The 23,046-nt window shown below is 45.5% G+C and overlaps 2 protein-coding genes across 3 annotated transcripts in view; both read left to right on the plus strand.

Annotated features, from left to right (window-relative positions):
* The window catches only part of LOC119952109 (ecto-NOX disulfide-thiol exchanger 2-like), a 336,912-nt gene extending 330,989 nt beyond the window's left edge, over positions 1 to 5,923 (plus strand). Inside the window, exon 18 of the mRNA XM_038775673.1 lies at positions 2,063 to 5,923. Within this exon, the coding sequence (XP_038631601.1) occupies positions 2,063 to 2,200 (138 nt within the window). The 3' untranslated portion in view covers positions 2,201 to 5,923. The remainder of the gene's footprint in view (positions 1 to 2,062) is intronic.
* A 14,113-nt stretch (positions 5,924 to 20,036) lies between these two features.
* nsdhl (NAD(P) dependent steroid dehydrogenase-like) overlaps positions 20,037 to 23,046 on the plus strand; it is a 66,840-nt gene continuing 63,830 nt past the window's right edge. Inside the window, exons 1-2 of one of the 2 annotated variants that reach the window (XM_038775099.1) lie at positions 20,072 to 20,162; positions 20,273 to 20,323. In XM_038775099.1, the coding sequence (XP_038631027.1) occupies positions 20,100 to 20,162; positions 20,273 to 20,323 (114 nt within the window). In that variant the 5' untranslated portion in view covers positions 20,072 to 20,099. Of the gene's footprint in view, positions 20,163 to 20,272; positions 20,324 to 23,046 lie in introns of both variants that reach the window. The other variant, XM_038775100.1, reaches the window with a different exon arrangement.

Here is a 23,046-nt window from a genome sequence, read left to right on the forward strand (position 1 = left end):
TTTCAAAAGAAAAGTATTTGCAAGTAAAAGTCCCAATCCCTGTCAGGACAACCATTCAATTGTGCTCCTACCTGGCACGGCTTTTATGGTTATGAATTTAACAATCCCGCTATGGGGCCTCTATCCCCTTGCGGGGGAGCTCGTACTCCACGAGGCTCACAGGGAGATTAATTGGATCATCCCCATGGCTCTCGTGGGGGTTATAACAAAAGGTATCTTGAAAGATGGCCGATTTGGGGCAGCATATGGCGCAGTGGTTAACACTGGGACTGCGGCACTGAGGACCCGGGTTTGAATCTCGATGTGCTGGTTAGTTGGATTGGCCATGCTAGATTGCCCCTTAATTGGAAGAAAAATAATTGGGTACTCTAAATTTAAAACAAAAATGGTTGTTTTGGGAAATACCACACTGATAATTTTATGAGTCTATGGGGCAGGTTCAATTAAAGATTGAATCTCCTTGTGGTTCAAGCAGTACTTGATATGGGAGTGCTTCATGCAGAAACAGTGTACTCAAAGCAGAAGAGTTTTCTCCAGCATCTCCTTCATTGTAGAATCATACAGTTCAGAAGGAAGCCATTAGGCCCATTAAGTCTGCAACGACCCTCTGAAAGGTAACCCTACTTAGCCCCCTACACTGTCCCATCCCTGTAACCCCCACCTAACCTGCACATCCCTGAACACTGAGGGGCAATTTAGCATGGCCAATCCACCTAACTTGCACATCATTGGACTGTGGGAGGAAACCGGAGCACCCAGAGGAAATGCACGCAGACACAGGGAGAACGTGCAAACTGCACATAGTCAGTGAGGCTCAATACCTCTACCATTTGGACAGCATGAGTCGGTTGCACCGTATTTCTAGTTTAACCCAGTACCTGATTCTCTGTGAGGAGGTGTCATAATATACACACAGGTATATGATGGTGCACAGACAGGCAGTGATTGACACACAGGATGACCAATGAACACACAGAACACAGCAGCCAATCACCAGACAGGACACGACCACTGTAAAGCCAGAGGGCACTAGTTTTCCCGCTCTCTTGGAATCCAGCCTCTGAGACAGTCAGAGCCCGTGGGGAACATACACCATGTGGTAATAAGATAGTCTGGTCAGGTTAGCCTCAGATCTCCAGTCAAGTCAGCATAATGTCAACCCACAGTTAAAGTATGTATGATAGTTAAGAGTTCAATAAAATCGAGTTGCATTTCTTCAAGTGTTGGAAGCCTGTCTCTCTCACTGCTACAGTAAACACAGTCCTCGCAGACCCAGCTTACCCAACACATCAGGAGGGAATCCGCATACCCCCGTCAGACAAGATCTGAATTGAACCTAGGTCCCTGGTGCTGTGAGGCAGCAGTGCTAACCACTGTGCCACCGTGCCGCCCCATTGAATGAGCCCAAAACATCTGTACCTTTAGAAATATTTCTGAAAATTCAAGACATTTGTTTCTGCTAATTACCCTGTTTGTATTGCATTACATTGGACTTGTTTTACTAATGTTGTCTTTCAATATGTATTAATGCTTACTGCCCTGTCTGTAAGATGTCACAAATTCAATTATTTCTTAGCACTAATAGATTTCAATGATGTTGCTCATGAACTCTGGAGAATTTTATGACTACTTTTCATGTAGGTCCTCGGGGATACTTTTTTAGAAATTGGATGTGACAAATAAAGAATGAGTGGAACTTAGCTAGAACATTTGGGATAAGCCTGCAAAAGAGAAAGTAGCATTGGAGCACCTTAGAACAGATATGTGAAGGAAGGTGCCAGCACAGGGTAGTATGTGAGTTGTGGAGTGCAAGACACTGTTAGTCTGATGGTATGAAAGTCTTCTCAGACCTGTATATATAAAGATTCGATATAGAATTAGTCGGTGAAGATCTCAAACCATTATTTTATTTAATTCATGAATTCTTAGAGTCTCAAATTTGTGGAGACTCTCTACATCACACTGTTTGCTTTATGCTTTGTCATTTTTAGTGAGAGAATATGATCACCCATTCATTGCCCTAGAAACAAGCAATTATTGTTACTGTCTGTTCTCTGTGCAGATCTCTCCCAGTGAAATAGAAGGTCTCCTGACAAGGCTACAACATGTGTTCCAACAGGAGATAACTGGAGTTGGCGCAAGTTTGGAAAAACGGTGGAAATTTAATGGCTTCGATGGAATCAAGGCCCTCCAGAACTAGTAACTTAGTGACAATTCAAACAAGATCACGGGACTACTCCATACCCCACTGTACCTTTTTGTACTGAAGTAGATGCCAGATTTGTTTTTGAAAGATTGATTTCAATTACCCATTAAACATTTAGAAATCCTCAGGCTTGTTGAATATGGGCTGCCCTGGAAACGGGCTTAAAGAACAACTTTGTGTTTATCAAACCCCCAAATCTTGGGTTATAAATTGTGCCATTCAGTTATAGTTGATGTACTTCTACGGCTGAAGAAGTAGTACGAGACAAGTTATTACTGAGGGCCAAATAGAAAAGCAACAATTTATATATGAAGCATCCTTTATCCCATAAATACCGTTACAGCACTGTATTCCTCCTCCAATCCAGCTTAATATTATAAATACAGTACATCTACCAAAACATTTGTTTTCATTTTTTGCTCATAACAGGGTTTATTTTTCAAATTCCTAACATCTGTAAAAGCTTTAATTGGTCCAATTTCTCCTATCTTAATGAAATGCAAGTGGGAATCAAAAAGCAGTAACAATTATAGTAGCTATACACACTCTTTCTCTCCCCCGCCCCACCCCGCACACATACATACATACCCTTCACAAAAAAAACATTTGCTGAGAAACTACTGATTTTATTTATTTTGTGCAATGGCTCAGTTCCAGTGTCTGAAGGACCTGCATGCAGATTGTTTATTCATTCCCATTTTCTCATCTCCGCTTTTCTAAAAGTGGTCATGCAAAGTAGGTAGTTGTTTCATGGACGTTAGCAGTTCCACAGTGCCCTCACTTAAGTGGCAATTCTTTGTGTAAATTTGGATAGTGAGTCACGACAGGCTGTTTGAATGTGGTCTGTGTATCGGAACTGAGCTTGATTTTTGTTCCTTTGTAACATCCACACAAGTGCACTTTGAATAGGACTCACTGAATGCTGAGTGGGAGCCTTGCCGGAGTTTTCCATTTCTTAGTTTAGAGACAAAGGTCAATGCACCCATAACTGACTGAGCTGAAATCAGCTAATTTGATGGAGCTTGGCATATTCTTGGTTTATGCAGCTTAGTTCCATATCACATGGGAATGAATGCCTTTAAAACGATTTGGGTAATCTTCTGCAAATCCATCTTTGTCTACAGCTGAATATATTTGTTCCAGCAGCATGTAGCAGAGATAACCTCATTTCAGAACATTCTTTCGTCCAGAAGTAGCAGGGTTTCAGATAAGTTGAAGTTTTATTACATAAAAGGCTGCAAAACAAAACCTGGATTTTTCTATTACCTGATCATCTATGGCAAGTGGGGAGCACCAGTTTGCATGCTCTGCTATTTCTAAGGATTAATGTTAGCGACATGCACCTTACTAAAGAGACAAAATGTAGCATGGGAAAGGATGATTCATTCTCAGTGTTTAGAAGGCAAAATTGGTGCATAATGTGCTAGTACTTTTGTTTGAAAAGAAGAAATGTCAAGATTGTTAACATATATTCAGGTCAGAAGTGCTATATGTTTAAACTGATCCAGTTTCGTGAAAAAAATGGTTTACATCAAAATCTGGGTAAAAAACAAAATCTCCCTGTTGTACTTTAATTCCTTTATATCTCTGGAATCAATCTAGCAGTACATTTCAGACAATATATCTAGTTTGTACAGGTTAAGCTACACTGTATTGATAAAGTTGTATTTTTAGAGAAATTATTTTTTACAAAGCTTTAATACTTGATAATTTACTTGTTTTTGTGTCACCACGGGTGAAGAACATGAACAGTAACACCTACTGTTAGTCACAATGAAAAAAGCTGAGAATTCTTTCTGCTGTTTTATGGTTTATACCACCTGTGTGATGTGATGGACAGCATTCTGCTGCTGCTATTTTATGGGTTCAAATAAGCCTGATATGCTCACTGATGCTTGTTAAAGTTTTTAATGTGTCTTTTTTAATTGGCCCAAGCTATATTATTTAGGTCAGAATTAACAAAGTGCTAGTTTCCATGACATGCTACCATATGGTGATGGTGAGTTGCCAATATTGTTTGTGTTGTAAGCTCATAATTTAATGAGTGCAGAGGTTTAGCACACAATAATATCTGGAGCTTAAAACTTCCAGTAAGAAGCTCTATTTATTCTGTGGGCACAAACGATCCCTAAATTTGTAACATCTTGACTACTGTGAACTACCTGAGGGACTAGTAACCCATGCAGTGATTATCTGCATATGCATTACTTAGCTGTGCAAAGTGAAAATTAAGAAAAGAGAATTGAAAATATCTGGTAAATGAACAGCTTGAAGATCTTTGATTCAGATATGGTCCGGTACTGAACTACACAGGCTAATGAGGTTTCAGCTTCAATCCTGGTGTCTGCTAAATTGGTTGATCTCAGCCAGTACCTATTTGGCCTGATTCTGATTGCTGCCTCGTTGCTTTCACTGAAACGTGTACGGAATTACAAAGAATTACATAAAAATTGGAACACAGAAGCAGACTGATTGACTGTCCCAAGTGGTTGATGTTGGTGTTCACATTCCACACAAGCCTCCTCTCACTCTAATTACCTGGTCCCAACCTGCCGCTTAATTTGCTTCTCCCTCACATCATGATTCCCCTCAAATGTGTCAGCCATCTTTTTAAATATAAGAAATGGAAGTGAGCTTTGCTTTTGTGTGCCAGGCATGGTTTGCCACCATTTGCTCTCCAGCTTCATTTTTCAGGACCATATTTATTCCTCAAAAAGGTCACTAGCAAAGGGGTAGCATGGTGACGCAGTGGTTAGCACTGCTGCCTCACGGTGCCAAGGACCTGGATTCGATCCCAGCCCCAGGTCACTGTCCATATGGAGTTTGCACATTCTCCCCTTGTCTGCATGGGTCTCACCCCCACAACGCAAAGATGTGTAGGGTAGGTGGATTGAAATGTTTTATTACAACATTTTTTTTAAAAGGTCACTAGCAAAAACAGATTACCTTGCTGTCATGGAACTTTTCAGTGTGCAATTCAGTTCCTGGAATTACCTACATTCTCACACCTCTTGGATAATACAGTTCAAAAGTTAATTGGCCGTAAGCGCTTCAGACATTTTGACACCATGAAATGCTAATGATTCTATTTTTGAAAAGTGGCCACTTTGATGACACCACAGATTTGAAAACCCATTAGCAGGGTTCTTCGACTTCATGAAAGTGGAGAAAATTAGAGGGAAGCTTTTTTAATTAGCAAGTAAGCTGAATAAAAGAATTTTCTTAATGCATATTGTATTCACTTTTCCGAACCAAATCATTTCACAATTTATACCTGTTAAATGAACCTCTTTTTGATGAAATTCGACAACTGAGATTTATCTAAAGTTTACAGTTGAGAACTGATGTTATTCATGGATTGTTATTTCTAAAGTGTCCTAAATAACATCAATTTACAGATCTTTTGCAAAAATTGTACAACAGAAAATGATTACTAATATTTTGAAGAATTCCTGTTCATTTTTGGAACACCTTGTATGTGAAAATAAAATAAAATTATCATTAATGCCCATGGAATAAAACCTAACTTGACTGACTGGATATGCTTTGTTCCTAGGCAGTTCTACAAAGTTTTAAGCAGGGAGAGGGACTGTATATCTGAGTGCTCTGTCATTTTGCAGTATGTTCTAAGGATTAGCAAGTTGTACTTAAGTCTTGTTTTGTGATTTATTAGAATGAATTTCTAAAATGTTTTATAAAGAAATTATTTAAATGGCTGATATTTGTTTTGTATTTTATTGAAAAGTTAGTTCCTTACTAAAAACTGATTTTTGCTTTCAGAAATCCAATCAATGCTCCTTTTTCTTGAGTTCTCTGCCTGAAGGTAGATCCAACCCATAGTACCATGACCCCCAAAATGGGTAGGGCAAGGAACATTAAACCCGTGCTGCTGCTATCAACCTCATCCACACCAGTCATCCAACTAACTGCTACCCAAAGGGAGCCGGAGTTGCTGTGCCAGCATCCATGAAGCAGTCCTAACAGCACTTTAAGTGCATCACATGGACTGCAGAGGTTCAAAAAGGCATCTCACTACCACATTCTCAACGACAATTACGGATGGGCAATAAATGCTGGCCTGTTCCAGCTGCACCCACATCCTGTGAACAAATTTTAGAAATATATGCAGCAAGACCTGACAATATTCAGGCTTTAGCTGATAAGTGGCCACACAGGTGCCAGGTGTTGTCCATCTCCAATAAAAAAGAATGTAACCATCTCCCCTTGATATTCAGTGGCATTAGTATCACTGAATCTCCCCCTGTCAACATCCTGGAATTACCATTGACCAGAGACGAACTGGATCACGCATATAAATACTGTGACTCCAAGAGCAGGTCAGAGACTAGGAATCGTGCAGCAAGTAACTCACCACCTGAATAGCCAAAGCTTATCCACCATCTACAAGGCACAAGTCAGGAGAATGATGGAATACTCTCCACATGCTTTGATGAGTGTAGCTCCAATAACACACTTCGACACCATCCAGGACAAAGCAGCCCACTTAATTGGCACCCCATGTACCACCTCAGCATTCACTTGTTCCACCACCAACACACAGTCGCGGGAGTGTGTACCATCAACAAGATGCACTACAGCAACTTGCTATGGCACCTACAATGGCACATTACAAACCCACAACTTCTACGACCTAGAAGGACAAGGGCAGCAGGTGCATGAAAACATGCAAGTTTCCCTTCAAGCCACAAACCATTCTGACTTGGAACTATATTGCTGTTTTTTTCACTTGTTGGATCAAAATCCTGCAATGCTGTTACTAACAGCACTGTAAGTGCATCACAGAAGGCATCTCACCACCACATTCTCAACAGCAATTACGGATGGGCAATACATGCTGGCCTGTTCCAGCTGCACCCACATCCTGTGAACAAATTTTAAAAATACACTTCTACATTGTATCGTTCCTGCTCTTGCCGCCTGCTATTGGCGTATGTTGGAAGGATTTATAAATTGATACGAGGCCTGTGCGGGCATATTATGATGCACCTTCCTTGACCATCAATTTGGACTCAGAGGCAGGGGCATTACCTGCTGCGCCACAAGACCTCTAATTTAACTACTACAAAAGCAAAAAAATTCAGATGCTGGCAATGTCAAATAAGAACAGAAAATACTAGAAATACTTATCCAGCCAGGCAGCAAAACAGTTAGTGTTTCAGGTCAATGATCTTTGGTCAGAACTGGGAAAGTTAGAAAAGTGGAAGGTTTAAAACAAAGAAAGGGAGTTGGGAAGGACAAAAGGGAACGGTTGAATATTACCAACATTTCTGATTTTATTTTAGTTCCTACATAGAACAGTACAGCACAGAACAGGCCTTCGGCCCTCGATGTTGTGCCGAGCCATGATCACCCTACTCAAACCCACGTATCCACCCTATACCCGTAACCCAATAACCTTACTTTTTAGGACACTACGGGCAATTTAGCATGGCCAATCCACCTAACCCGCACATCTTTGGACTGTGGGAGGAAACCGGAGCACCCGGAAGAAACCCACGCACACACGGGGAGGACGTGCAGACTCCGCACAGACAGTGACCCAGCCGGGAATCGAACCTGGGACCCTGGAGCTGTGAAGCATTTATGCTAACCACCATGCTACCGTGCTGCCCTTCCTGTTTAACTCTCTGGTAACTAGCTTACCACAAACCTCGCAGTAGAGGCGGGGCGGTTCTAAACTGTATTGATAATAGGTATTCACAGTGCACAGAGAAAATGTCCTCCTCCAGTGATTCACCGACTAGATTAGTTCAGATGAAAAGAGCTTAGGATCCATCTGGTCTTGCCCTTCTGAAAATCAACCCAGCTAGTTTGCGAGACATCTTTTTAATAGGCACTTAAACAGGCAGGCGGGTTATTAGTTTAGTGTCCCTTCGGTAGATTGATGCTTCCGAGAATTCATCACTCTCTTAGACCTTCTAGTATATGCTCAAACACTGAACTACTGATGAGTGCTGTCAAGCTAGCACAGAACTCAACTATAGTCATTTCCAAGATGCACTGATTTTCAATCGATGGGGCAGGGGCCATGGTAATTGTTAAACCTGCAGTGGACCATTCAATGATGGGGTTAATTCAAATAATTGATCTAAAAGGGTATTTGTTTTAATTTGGCTCACTGGGTCACTGTAAAGTAATTTTAAATAAAATGAGCTGACATAGCATAGGTTAATCAGATGGTTGAATGATTATCTTAAACCTGTAAATTGTCTCGTTAATGTGATAAAAGCTTCCCTAATGGCTTATTTCAGTAGAGCGGTATCAAAATTTGGTTTGTCAGTTAAATTGGTTAAAATATAAAACTGCGGAGCTAATTAAATGCAAAACAACTAAGTCATCAACTTTATGATGCATTGCTATTAAACACAATAAATTTAACTTGTAAAAGATAGACCAAGTGCATATTCCTGGCTAGTTTCATAATCATGTGGACTAATTTCTGGCACATTGGTCCTGCATCTGTGTGGATATAAAGTACTACAGGTATTTGATAATTTGGGAACGTGTATGGGAATTTTCCAATAAATTAGTTTCTTGGAGGGGGAAATGTGAAGAGGAAGTGTCTGGTTGTGAGCCTACAATAACAAAGGAGATTGGGCATAGTAAGAAGTCTTACAACACCAGGTTAAAGTCCAACAGGTTTGTTTCAAACACTAGCTTTCAGAGCACTGCTCCTTCCTCAGGTGAATGAAGAGGTATGTTCCAGAAACATACATATAGACAAATTCAAAGATGCAAGACAATGCTTAGAACGTGAGCATTTGCAGGTAATTAAGTCTTTACAGATCCAGAGATGGGGTAACCCCAGGTTAAAGAGGTGTGAATTGTCTCTAGCCAGGACAGTTGGTAGGATTTCGCAAGCCCAGGCCAGATGGTGGGGGGTGAATGTAATGTGGCATGAATCCCAGGTCCCGGTTGAGGCCGCACCTATGTGTGCGGAACCTGGCGATAAGTTTCTGCTTGGTGATTCTGTGTTGTCGCACGTCCTGAAGGCCGCCTTGGAGAACGCTTACCCGGAGATCAGAGGCTGAATGCCCTTGACTGCTGAAGTGTTCCCTGACTGGAAGGGAACATTCCTGCCTGGTGATGTCCGTTCATTCATTGTCGCAGCGTCTGCATGGTCTCTGGGATGGGGTGGGTGGGGAGTAGAGTGCTGACAGTGACTGGGGTTGTTCTTTGTCCCATCAGGAGGGTGGAGCTGGTTGTCATCTTGGGTGGGCTCTGATTTTAGAAATATGGGGGGTGGAGGGGAATTTCCTCGCGGTAGAAATGGCTAAATTGAAGCGATGCGGGGGGATGGGAGACCCCTAGTTGGATTGATTATGTGGAATGTGCAGATGTTGGGAGTCCCAGTGAAGCGAGTCATAGGTTTCTCCCAATTGAAGAGTTTGAGGGCTGATGTGGTGCTTTTGCAGGAGACCCACCTGCGGGTGAAAAGGTCGTAAGGGATGGGCAGGTTAGGTGTTTCATTCAGGCTTTGACAGCAGGGCCCTGGGGGTGGCGATAGAAATTAATGAAAGAGTTTGGTTTCAGATGGGGAAGGTGGTGGTGGACCAGAGTGGCAAGTATGTCATCCGTACGGGTGAAGGGTTATTGGTGGTTTTAGCCAGTGTGTGCGCTCCAAACTGGGGTGATGTAGAATTCATGAAGGGGATGTTGGCAGACATGGCACGCACCTGTTGACTTTAGGGGGAGATTTGAATTGCGTTATGAACCCTAAGATGGATTGGTCTAAACCAAAGTTGTTGGCCCTTTTGGGGGTAGTGAAGGTACTGTCGGTGTTCATGAAGGAGATGGGTGGGGCGGATCCATGGCGGTTTTTGCACCCTGAGGGCAGGCTCCTTCTCTCTGATACATAACATGTAATCACACCTCAATGTTTTTGAGTTGGGGAGATCTCTGCCGCCAGGGGTAATGAAAGCTACGGTAGTACAAGTGATTAGCACTATGGCTTCACAGCGCCAGGGTCCCAGGTTCGATTCCCTGCTGGGTCACTGTGCAGAGTCTGCATGTTCTCCCCGTGTCAGCAGGGGTTTCCTCCGTGTGCTCCGGTTTCCTCCCACAGTCCAAAGACGTCTGGGTTAGGTGGATTGGCCATGATAAAGGGGTAAGGAAAGCAAAATATTCTGCAATAGTGACTTCAGATCATGCTCTGCACCTGGTAGATATGGTTTTGGAGCTGGCTCAGCAGTCAGCATGGTGTTTGGATGTGAAACTGTTCACAGATTCGTGATTTTGTGTGAAGATGGTCAGAGTAATTGAGTGTGGCGTTTAACAAGAATGAGGAGGTGTTGCCATCGATGCTGTGGACGGTGGTGAGATAATCTCGCACAAGTCGTAGGTGGATAGGGAGGCGAGGGAAGAGCGGCAATAGTTGGTGGACGGGATCTTGGAGGTGGACGCACGGTACTCGAGTGCCCCTCCGCCCACCCCACCCCAGAGCTTCTGGCTAGTAGAAAGAAGTTGCAGATGCAATTTGATCTATTATCTACTGATAAGGCGTTGTGCCATTTGCACCATGCAAATATGGGGAGAAGGCCATCTCTTGGCGGGTCAGTTGAGGCATTCGGCAGCCTCCCTAAAGCTTGTCCAGATTTGGGATTCAGATGGCGGATTTGTGTCTGCGCAAGTAAGGTCAATGAGCTTTTGAGGTGTTTTACCGCTGTAGGTTTGAGGAGTCGGATATGCAGGAATTTCTGGAGGGGTTGGAGCGTCCGAAGGAAGAGGAGATGGGCTGGGAAGGGCTGGAGGAGCCACTGGGGTGGAGGAGGTCCAGACAGCGATTGAGCGAATGCAGGCAGGAAAGGCGTCAAGGCCGAATGGGTTCTCGGTGGCATTTTATAAAAGTTTCGCTGATCGACTGGTGCCATTATTGGTGGTGATGTTTGAGGACTTGGTAACGCGGGGGTCTCTTCCAAGAGACCATGATGCTCGCGTCTATCTCACTTCTGCTAAAGATGGATAAGGACCCGGTGGAGTGTTTTAGAACACCCGATTTAGAAATTGACATAGAATTTACAGTGCAGAAGGAGGCCATTCAGCCCATCGAGTTTGCACCGACCCTTGGAAAGAACATCCCACACCTCCACCCTATCCCCGTAACCCTCCCCCACTTACCTTTTTTGGACACTAAGGGCAATCTAGTGTGGCCCTTTGGACTGTGGGAAGAAACTGGAGCACCTGGAGGAAACCCACGCAGACATGGGGAGGACATGCAGACTCCACCCAGACAGTGACCCAAGCCAGGAATCGAACCTGGGACTCTAGAGCTGTGAACAACTGTGCTAACTACTGTGCTGCCCAATTTATTTATTAAATATGGATGCCAAGATTTTGGCCAAGGTTATAGCACTGAGGCTGGAGGAGTGGCTCCCTCAGGTTATTGGGGAAGATCAGATGGGGTTTATGAAGGGGCGGCGGAGCAGCATGGTGGCGCAGTGGGTTAGCCCTGCTGCCTCACGGCGCCGAGATCCCAGGTTCGATCCCGGCTCTGGCTCACTGTCCGTGTGGAGTTTGCACATTCTCCCCGTGTTTGTGTGGGTTTTGCCCCCACAACCCAAAGATGTGCAGGGTAGGTGGATTGGCCACGCTAAATTGCCCCTTAATTGGAAAAAAAATGAATTGGGTACTCTAAATGTATTTTTTTATTTTAAAAATGGAGGGGGCGACGGTTGTTGAATATGAGGTGACTTTTAAACGTGGTTATGTCCCTGGCAGATGGAAGAGAGCAGGAGGTTATTGTAGCATTGGGTACAGAGAAGGTTTTTGATAGGATAGAATGGGGGTATTTGTTTGAAGTGTTGGAACAATTTGGGAAAAGTCTCTGACTATCCACTCTATCCATGCCTCTCATCATCTTGTACACCTCTATCAAATCACCTCTCTGCCTTCTTCGCTCCAGTGAGAAAAGCCCTAGCTCCCTCAACCTTTCTTCACAAGACATGCCCTCCAGTCCAGACAGCATCCTGGTAAATCTCCTCTGCACCCTCTCCAAACCATCCACAGCCTTCCGATAATGAGGCGACCAGAACTGGACACAATATTCCAAGTGTGGTCTAACTAGAGGTTTATAAAGCTGCAGCAAAACCTCGCGGCTCTTCAACTCAATCCCCCTGTTAATGAAAGCCAACACACCATACGCCTTTTAAAAAAATATTTTTATTCTAAATTTTTACATCATAAATAACAGAAAATAAAAATGGAACACCCCCCCCCCCCCCACCCCTGTACAGAACAGTGAAACAGCAAAAATAAATAAACAAATAAACAATGAACGTTAACCAATGAACAATAACCAATAAAAAATAATAAATCTACAACCAAACCTAAACAAACCCCCCAGGTTGCTGCTGCTGCTACTGACCATCTCATAACGCTCCGCTAGGACGTCTAGGAACGGTTGCCACCACCTGAAGAACCCCTACACAGATCCCCTTAAGGTAAATTTCACCCTCTCCAATTTAATAAACCCCGCCATGTCATTAATCCAGGATTCCACACTTGGGGGTCTCGCATCCTTCCACTGAAGCAGAATCCTCCGCCAGGCTACCAGGGACGCAAAGGCCAGAATACCGGCCTCTTTTGCCTCCTGCACTCCCAGGCTCCACCACCGGGCTTGTAGTGTACCTCATCGGAAGGAACAGCAGCGATGCCGTCACCAGCGTCCCCAGGCTCGTGCCCACACAGGACGCCATCTCCAACCTCTTCCAAGCCGCCCCCCTCCCCCTCCATTACCCACTTGCGTACCATCGCCACGTTGGCAGCCCAGTAATACCTGCAGAGGTTGGGCAACGCCAGCCCCCACCCCCCCCCCCCCCCCCAATCCCTGCTCCTCTCCAAAAACACCCTTCTCACCCTCGGGGGTCTTCTTAGCCCACACGAACCCCATAATACTCGTTAACCCGCTTTAAAAAGGCCTTGGGGATCAGGATGGGGAGGTACTGAAACAGAAACCTCGGGAGCACTGTCATTTTAATGGACTGTACCCTACCCAGGGAGAGCGGTAGCATATCCAACCTTTTGAACTCTTCCTCCATTTGTTCCACCAGCCTCGTTAAGTTGAGCATATGTAGGTCCCCCCAGCTTCTAGCCACCTGCACCCCACGTATCTAAAACTCCTCTCTGCCTTTTTTAGCAGAAGCTCACCAATCCCCCTCTCCTGGTCTCCCAAGTGCACCACGAACAGCTCACTCTTCCCCATGTTAAGCTTATACCCGGAGAAATCCCCAAACTCCCTGAGGATTCTCAACACCTCCGGCATTCCCCCACCGGGTCCGCCACATACAATAGCAGATCGTCTGCATACAATGATACCCGGTGTTCCCCCCCACACCAACCCTCTCCGATTCCTAGACTCCCTCAAGGCCATGGCCAGGGGCTCAATCGCCAGCGCAAAGAGCAGGGGGGATAAAGGGCACCCCTGCCTCGTTCCTCGGTATAGCCGGAAATATTCCGACTTCCTCCTGTTCGTGGCCACACACGCCACCGGGGCCTCGTACAGCAGCCTCACCCAGCTGACGAACCCCTCCCCATACCCAAATCTCCTCAACACCTCCCACAGGTATCCTCACTCCACCCTATCGGAGGCCTTCTCCGCGTCCATAGCTACCACTACCTCCGCCTCCCCCTCCACCGCCGGCATCATTATAACATTTAGGAGCCTGCGTACATTGATATTCAGCTGCCTCCCTTTCACAAAACCCATCTGATCCTCGTGTATAATCCCCCGGACAGTCCAGCAGTTTCACATCTACATTGAGAAGTGAAATCGGCCTACACGACCCGCACTGCAAAGGGTCCTTGTCCCGCTTCAAGATCAGGGAGATCAGCGCCCCAGACATCATCGGGGCAGGACCCCCCCCCCCCCCCCCCCGCCCCCCCCCCCCCCCCCCCCCCCCCCCCCCCCCCTGCCTTGCCTCATTGAAAGTCCTAACCAGCAGCGGGCCCAACACGTCCACGTATTTCCTGTACAATAGGGGGGTGGGGGTGGGGGGGGGGGGGGGGGGGGGAGGGGGGGGGGGGGTGGTGCCTTCTGGTACATGGCCCCAGTTGGTGCTGCAGACTGAAATTTATTGCACAGCTGGTTTTCTTCATTCTAATAGGAGCTAGTTACAGTGCAGACTTTGTTTGCACTGAGTGCTGAGCTTGTGGCATTTGAGTGCTACAGTGAGAGTTTGGTGACTGAGGGAGTTAGGTGAGGAGGCAGTAAGGTGCTCCTTACATTTCATTTCCTATATTTATCAAAGAGCGTGAAGGGAGCCAGGAGTTTAGAGTACAGCTGACTGGAAGTAGAGTCGGAGGGCGGAGGTCCAGTTGGTCCAAGGGGCAGCTAATTCTGTAAAGTAAGAGGGGATGGAGGCTAGGGCAGTTGCATGCTCCTCCTGTAGGATGTGGGTGGTGAGGGATACCACTGGTGTCCCCGCTGACTATACCTGCGGGAAGTGCACCCAACTCCAGCTCCTCAGAGATCGTGTTAAGGTACTGGAGCTGGAGCTGGATGAACTTCGGATCATCCGGGAGGCAGAGGGGGTTATAGAGAAGAGTTACAGGGAGGTAGCCACACCAAAGGTACTGGACAAGAGTAGCTGGGTTACAGTCAGGGGAAAGAAAACTAACAGGCAGACAGTGCAGGGATCCCTCGTGGCCGTTCCCCTTCAAACAAGTATACCGTTTTGGATGCTGTTGGGGGGGATGACCTACCGGGGGAAGGCCCCAGTGGCCAGGTCTCTGGCACTGAGTCTGGCTCTGGGGCTCAGAAGGGAAGGGGGGAGCATAGAAAAGCAATAGTAATAGGAGATTCAATGGTTAGGGGAATAGATAGGAGATTCTGTGGTCGCGAGCGAGACTCCCGAAAGGTATGTTGCCTCCCGGGTGCCAGGGCCAGGGATGTCTCTGATCGTGTCTTCAGGATCCTGAAGGGGGAGGGTGAGCAGCCAGAAGTCGTGGTGCACATTGGTACCAACGATGTAGGTAGGAAAAAGGGTGTGGAGGTAATAAACAAGTTTAGGGAGTTAGGCTGGAAGTTAAAGGCCAGGACAGACAGAGTTGTCATCTCTGGTTTGTTGCCAGTGCCACGTGATAGCGAGGCTAGGAATAGGGAGAGAGTGCAGTTGAACACGTGGCTGCAGGAATGGTGTAGGAGGGAGGGCTTCAGGTATTTGGATAATTGGAGCGCATTCTGGGGAAGGTGGGACCTGTACAGCAGGACGGGTTGCATCTGAACCAGAGGGGCACCAATATCCTGGGGGGGAGGTTTTCTAGTACTCTTCGGGAGGGTTTAAACTAATTTGGCAGGGGAATGGGAACCGGATCTGTAGTCCAGCAACTAAGGTAGACGATAGTCAGGACGCCAAAGCACATAGTGATGCAGTGGGGAAGGTAACAATGACAAAGGAGAGTACTTGCAGGCAAGGAGATGGGTTGAAGTGTGTATACTTTAATGCAAGAAGCATCAGGAATAAGGTGGGTGAACTTAAGGCATGGATCTGTACTTGGGACTACGATGTGGTGGCCATCACAGAAACTTGGATAGAAGAGGGGCAGAAATGGTTGTTGGAGGTCCCTGGTTATAGATGTTTCAACAAGATTAGGGAGGATGGTAAAAGAGGTGGGGGGGTGGCATTGTTAATTAGAGATAGTATACAGCTGCAGAAAGGCAGTTCGAGGGGGATGTGCCTACTGAGGTAATATGGGTTGAAGTTAGAAATAGGAAAGGAGCAGTCACCTTGTTGGGAGTTTTCTATAGGCCCCCCAATAGCAGCAGAGATGTGGAGGAACAGATTGGGAAACAGATTTTGGAAAGGTGCAGAAGTCACAGGGTAGTAGTCATGGGTGACTTCAACTTCCCAAACATTGAGTGGAAACTCTTTAGATCATTAGTTTGGATGGGGTAGTGTTGTGCAGTGTGTCCAGGAAGCTTTTCTAACACAGTATGTAGATTGTCCGACCAGAGGGGAGGCCATATTGGATTTAGTACTTGTAATGAACCAGGGCAGGTGATAGATTTGTTAGTGGGGGAGCATTTTGGAGGTAGTGACCACAATTCTGTGACTTTCACTTTAGTAATGGAGAGGGATAGGTGCGAGCAACAGGGCAAGGTTTATAATTGGGGGAAGGGTAAATACAATGCTGTCAGACAAGAATTGAAGTGCAGAAGTTGGGAACATAGGCTGTCAGGGAAGGACACAAGTGAAATGTGGAACTTGTTCAAGGAACAGGTACTGCGTGTCTTTGATATGTATGTCCCTGTCAGGCAGGGAAGAGATGGTCGAGTGAGGGAACCATGGTTGACAAGAGAGGTTGAATGTCTTGTTAAGAGGAAGAAGGAGACTTATGTAAGGCTGAAGAAACAAGGTTCAGACAGGGCGCTGGAGGGATACAAGATAGCCAGGAGGGAACTGAAGAAAGGGATTAGGAGAGCTAAGAGAGGGCATGAAAAATCTTTGGCAGGTAGGATCAAGGAAAACCCCAAGGCCTTTTACACATATGTGAGAAATATGAGAATGACTAAGCGAGGGTAGGTCCGATTAAGGACAGTAGCGGGAGATTGTGTATTGAGTCTGAAGAGATAGGAGAGGTCTTGAACAAGTATTTTTCTTCAGTATTTACAAACGAGAGGGGCCATATTGTTGGAGAGGACAGCGTGAAGCAGACTGATAAGCTTGAGGAGATACTTGTCAGGAAGGAAGATGTGTTGCGCGTTTTGAAAAACTTGAGGATAGACAAGTCCCCCGGGCCTGACGGGATATATCCAAGGATTCTATGGGAAGCAAGAAATGAAATTGCAGAGCCGTTGGCAATGATCTTTTCGTCCTCGCTGTCAACAGGGGTGGTACCAGAGGATTGGAGAGTGGCGAATGTCGTGCCCCTGTTCAAAAAAGGGAATAGGGATAACCCTGGGAATTACAGGCCAGTTAGTCTTACTTCGGTGGTAGGCAAAGTAATGGAAAGGGTACTGAGGGATAGGATTTCTGAGCATCTGGAAAGGCATTGCTTGATTAGGGATAGTCAGCACGGATTTGTGAGGGGTAGGTCTTGCCTTACAAGTCTTATTGAATTCTTTGAGGAGGTGACCAAGCATGTGGATGAAGGTAAAGCAGTGGATGTAGTGTACATGGATTTTAGTAAGGCATTTGATAAGGTTCCACATGGTAGGCTTATGCAGAAAGTAAGGAGGCATGGGATAGTGGGAAATTTGGCCAGTTGGATAACAAACTGGCTAACCGATAGAAGACAGAGAGTTGTGGTGGATGGCAAATATTCAGCCTGGAGCCCAGTTATCAGTGGCGTACCGCAGGGATCAGTTCTGGGTCCTCTGCTGTTTGTGATTTTCATTAACGACTTGGATGAGGGAGTTGAAGGATGGGTCAGTAAATTTGCAGATGATACGAAGATTGGTGGAGTTGTGGATAGTGAGGAGGGCTGTTGTCGGCTTCAAAGAGACATAGATAGAATGCAGAGCTGGGCTGAGAATTGGCAGATGCAGTTTAACCCTGACAAGTGTGAGGTTGTCCATTTTGGAAGGACAAATCTGAATGCGGAATACAGGGTTAATGGTAGGGTTCTTGGCAATGTGGAGGAGCAGAGAGATCTTGGGGTCTATGTTCATAGTTCTTTGAAAGTTGCCCACTCAAGTGGATAGAGCTGTGAAGAAGGCCTATGGTGTGCTAGCGTTCATTAGCAGAGGGATTGAATTTAAGAGCCGTGAGGTGATGATGCAGCTGTACAAAACCTTGGTCAGGCCACATTTGGAGTACTGTGTGCAGTTCTGGTCACCTCATTTTAGGAAGGATGTGGAAGCTTTGGAAAAGGTGCAAAGGAGATTTACCAGGATGTTGCCTGGAATGGAGAGTAGGTCATACGAGGAAAGGTTGAGGGTGCTAGGCCTTTTCTCATTAGAACGGAGAAGGATGAGGGGCGACTTGATAGAGGTTTATAAGATGATCAGGGGAATAGATAGAGTAGACAGTCAGAGACTTTTTCCCCGGGTGGAACACACCATTACAAGGGGACATAAATTTAAGATAAATGGTGGAAGATATAGAGGGGATGTCAGAGGTAGGTTCTTTACCCAGAGAGTAGTGGGGGCATGGAATGCACTGCCTGTGGTAGTAGTTGAGTCGCAAAATTTATGGACCTTCAAGCGGCTATTGGATAGGTACTTGGATTAGGGTAGAATAAGGGAGTGTAGGTTAACTTCTTAAGGGCAGCACGGTAGCATTGTGGATAGCACAATTGCTTCACAGCTCCAGGGTCCCAAGTTCGATTTCGACTTGGGTCACTGTCTGTGTGGAGTCTGCACATCCTCCCCGTGACTGCGTGGGTTTCCTCCGGGTACTCCGGTTTCCTCCCACAGTCCAAAGATGTGCAGGTTGGGTGGATTGGCCATGAAAAATTGTCCAAAATTCTATGATTAACCTAGGACAAAAGTTTGGCGCAACATCGTGGGCCGAAGGGCCTGTTCTGTGCTGTATTTCTCTAATCTAATCCCACAGGTCGCGTTTCCAGCTTTCATAATTGGCAAACAGCAGAGAAACGGTTGGGTGGGGCATCAGGGCTTTAAGATTTGCTCTACTGGCGCTAACATCAATTGAAACATTTTTAATTATTTAATGTTTTGTGAGGGTGAATGGGGGAAAAAACTTCTATTTTTAAAACAATAGTTTTGATTCTTGCTTTTCATGTTTGAAGTATCTAATAACATGCTCAGAAACTGGTAATGGTAACCATGCCCACAAGGCTCTGCATTCACCTAAACCTCACTGTCCCAATGTTACCATTTCCAAAATTTCTACTGGCTAGTTCTTTTGGTAACTACGCCAAGTTTAAGAACAAAATTCCCCTTTGAATGCGGATTCAACTTATCATGACTGCACAGCATGTGAGTGTAACTAGGATGACACCTTAACCCCGTGAAAATAAATATTAGCCATGTAATATAATCCTATATACATACAGCATGAAGAGTGCAGTGTAGCAGCAAGAGTGCCCTCTGGTGGTCTTCATGACGGTCCACAGATATTCAGTCACTAGACAACCTGACGATTGCAGTTTATCATTTAGGTTTTTAATTGAATTATCATCCAGATGCCTGTGGTGCAGAAAAATAATTTGCCTGACGCACTATCAATTACGAGACGAGAGTAGAATGTAATTGAGGCTTTATTACACAGAGATGTGTGGCCTCCTACAGCAGCTGATGAAATGGCTGCTGTACGGAGAGCACACATATTTATACTCCGCCTACTGGGCGGAACCAGCAGGCAGGGATCTACCCCCGTACCTGTAGTACAGGGGCCTTTCCATAAAACCCATAATATACAGTATAATACATCAGTGGTGTGAATAAGACACCTTAAAGTCAACCAGAAAGTGACCTTTGGCTGCAATGGTTTTAAAGACCAAAGAGTTATTGACAATGCATCTGTTCCTTTGGCTGGTTCTCGTGAGAAAGCCGCAGACTGGGAGAACACGTTGATAAAGAGAAAACTATGGGGTGATTATGACCCCGCACTGCCCACTCGTGAAAAACTCAGCAAGCTCAAAACCCGGAGAGAATTGAACAACGCAATTCTGTCTGGTGTGTCTGGGTTTTTGAATTTCCACCCTCCTCTCCAGTGGAGGGTGCCCGGGAAGCTCATTTTAATACATTGGTGATCACTCACTCCAGAACTCCCCCCACCCCCCAACCCTGAAGGAATAGTCACCAGGTGCTGGTGATGTCACTCCAGTGTCATTTCCAAAAGGTCTCAAAAATCAGGAGGCCTCCTTGTGAATTTGTATTTGGGCTGGGCTAAAGACAAATGTGGTCCAAGTTCTGTCAATCATAGCTAGATGTTTATTTCACAGCTGACGACTTGAAATCCACTCAAGTATGCAAGAAAATACGATTAAACAATTCAGACAGCTGGCTGTGTGTGGGAGCTGTCTATCACAGGCAAGTAAAATCAATTTCACATTGATATGAATGAAAGCCTTGCAGATCAAAGATCTGGGGGGGGGGGGGGGGGGGGGTTAAGCCCAGCTGATGTAGTTTTCTCTTTCCAGGAATTGACAGGTGTTGCTTCCACTGCCTGCACCAGTAGGTTTGTTGCACAGGTGAGTTTTAAAGCAGTGATTTTTTTTCACTGTCTCTGTATAGACTGCTCTCCAGCTTCCAGACAGGAGTCTCTCTTAATGGGGGGGGGGGGGGGGGGGGGGGGGGGGTTCTCTTCTGGGCAATTGCCAATAATGGGGGCCTCTGGTGGGTCATCACCCTTGTACTGTGGGGTGGACCCAGAAAATCTTGTTGTGGGGTTAGGGAGCCAGCTGCTGGACCCCACTACCGGGCCACCAGCTCTAAATGGCGGCCCAATAGCAGGATTCACGAGGGATTCCCTCACAATCCTAGTTGTTGTGGTTTTTCCCTTTTACACAAAATAATCAGAGGAGTCTCAGGCACAAACGATCATCTATTGACCAACTTCTTGGTAGCACAACTTGAGAAAGACATCCAGAGCTATTCTGCCCAATGCAAGAAATCAAGTGACATTTGTACACTGCTAGTCACATAAGCAAGAATATTATTTACATTTGATCATATGTTTTACACTTTACATTAAACAAGTTACATATGTACACCCAGGCAGAGTGTTATCTACTTTTATCCAACCTTCATCTTTCTATGGATTCCTCCCTACTTGGTGCCAGACCTGATAGATGTTGTTAACCTTTATGCTATTTGTGTCTTAAGAACAAGCTGTTAAGGTCATTGAGAACCAGTTGAACTGGAATATGTTGCCTGACCCTTATGCTGTCTACTGCAAATGGTGCCACGTCAGCTTTTAGCTGATATCTTTGTAAAATTGTCCTTTTCTGTACTACACTATACAAATTCAAAAATTCCCAAGAATAATTGCTAATTGGCCTAATAGATTGTTGTAAGTAAATCCTAATCATTTGCCTTCCCACCACACTGTCATGCATAAATGTGCATGAATTTGCATGGCAAGGAACAGGGAATTGCCTCTGGATTTATGCTGATTAGTGACAAATCATCTCTGGTGGGAGAACATCACCACTCCCCCCCCCCCCCCCCCCAAACTGAGAATTCCAGCCCATAGATCACTTCATCCAAGTTCTTAATATAATTTGCAAATAGGGTAATTGCGATTCAGTGGAGTGAAAAGTTGCTATCTGTTTGGGATTAAAGACCAGTTGTAGATCCACAGACATCCAATCCATGCGTTCGTTGTTGCCTTCATAGCCCAGGATCATGCAACTCAGAAGGAAATCATTCAGCCCATCAGGCCCGAGTCAGCTCTCTGAAAGAACTATCCAATTAGTCCCACTCCCAGCCTTTTCCCCCTCGTGAGCTATTTTTTCCCAAGATCTCAGAAGACCTATATAAGTCATTAGATTCAGACCTAATTGTTATCTTAAAATGACTTTATTGAAAGATGTTTAATAACTTTAGTATGTAAGCACAATGGACCATAACTTCCAAGCTCCCCAGCATCGGATTGGGGCTGTACCCCAAAGATGTACTAGGGAATCGATCTTGGAATGTCACAGATAACCAGAAGTGCAAACTTCCTGTGGACAATTGTCGTGCACTGTGAGCCATCAAAAAATGTGATGCCAATCGCAAACTTTGGATGGTTGTGCCAGGGTTCTATCAATACTTAACTCAGAAAAAGTTAGAATCATAGAATCCCTACAGTGCAGAAAGAAGCCAGTTAGCCCATAGGGTCTGCACCGACCCTCCAAAAGAGTGCCTCAGCCCAGGCCCACTCCCCCATGCTATCTCTGTAACCCTTCCTAACCTTTGGACACTAAGGGGCAATTTAGTCTGGCCAATCTACCTAACGTGCCCATCTTTGGATTGTGGGAGGAAACCAGAACTCCCAGAGTAAACCTCTTGTAAATTCTGGTTAACAACTGTAAAGATCCAGACCGACTCCCCATACCTCCTGGCCCTGACGGGACTCCTCCTACCACAATATTCCCCACCTCCTCAACAAACATGAGACCCCCTCAGCAACCCCCAGCCCGTTTCTCACCTCCTCATGACTGGATCCTTCACCCAGAAGGCACAATCTCTCTCTCCCCCCCCCCCCCCCCCAACCCCGACTGAGGTCCAACCCAAGCCCCACCCCCTTCAGGCCCAACCACCAACCCCAAGGTCTGACCACACTCCTGACCCCCCCCCCCCCACTAGACAGCCCAAACTGACACCCTCCAACCACAGCTCCATGCCAAAAACAAATGACCCCCCCCCCCAAATCATACTCATTTACCTTCACTTAGGCTTGTCAATTTCAATCAGACCTTTAGATTTACCTGTTTTGCAAAAGTACACGGTGTTTATATTTTCCCTGCTGGCAGCTTTACATGGAATTTAGAGCACAGAAACAGGTCATTTGGCCCACCTTATCTATGTTGGTGTTAATGTTCCAAACAAGACTCCTCGCAACTTTCTTGATCACGCTATCTGGGTAACTTTCATTCTTCCTCATGTGTTTATCAAGTTCTTTGAATGTATCTATACTAGAATCATAGGAGGCCATTCAGCCCATTGTCTCCGTGGCAGCTCTCTGCAACAGCAACTCAGCTGGTTCCACCTAGCCAATTTTCAATGAAGCCCTGTAAAATATTTGAGATAATTGTCTTGTTCCCTTTTTAAAAATCACAATTGAATCCGTCTCTGCCACACACACTCACTGCATTCCAGGTCCAAACCACTTGTTGCATAGAGGTTTTTTCCTCATGCTGCTTTTGGTTCTTTTGTTAATCATCTTGGGGTTATCGACCTTCTGCCGATGGGAACAGTTCCTCTCCAT

Source organism: Scyliorhinus canicula, chromosome 17 (assembly GCF_902713615.1).
Source record: "Scyliorhinus canicula chromosome 17, sScyCan1.1, whole genome shotgun sequence".
In the NCBI taxonomy this organism is placed as follows: Eukaryota; Metazoa; Chordata; class Chondrichthyes; order Carcharhiniformes; family Scyliorhinidae; genus Scyliorhinus; species Scyliorhinus canicula.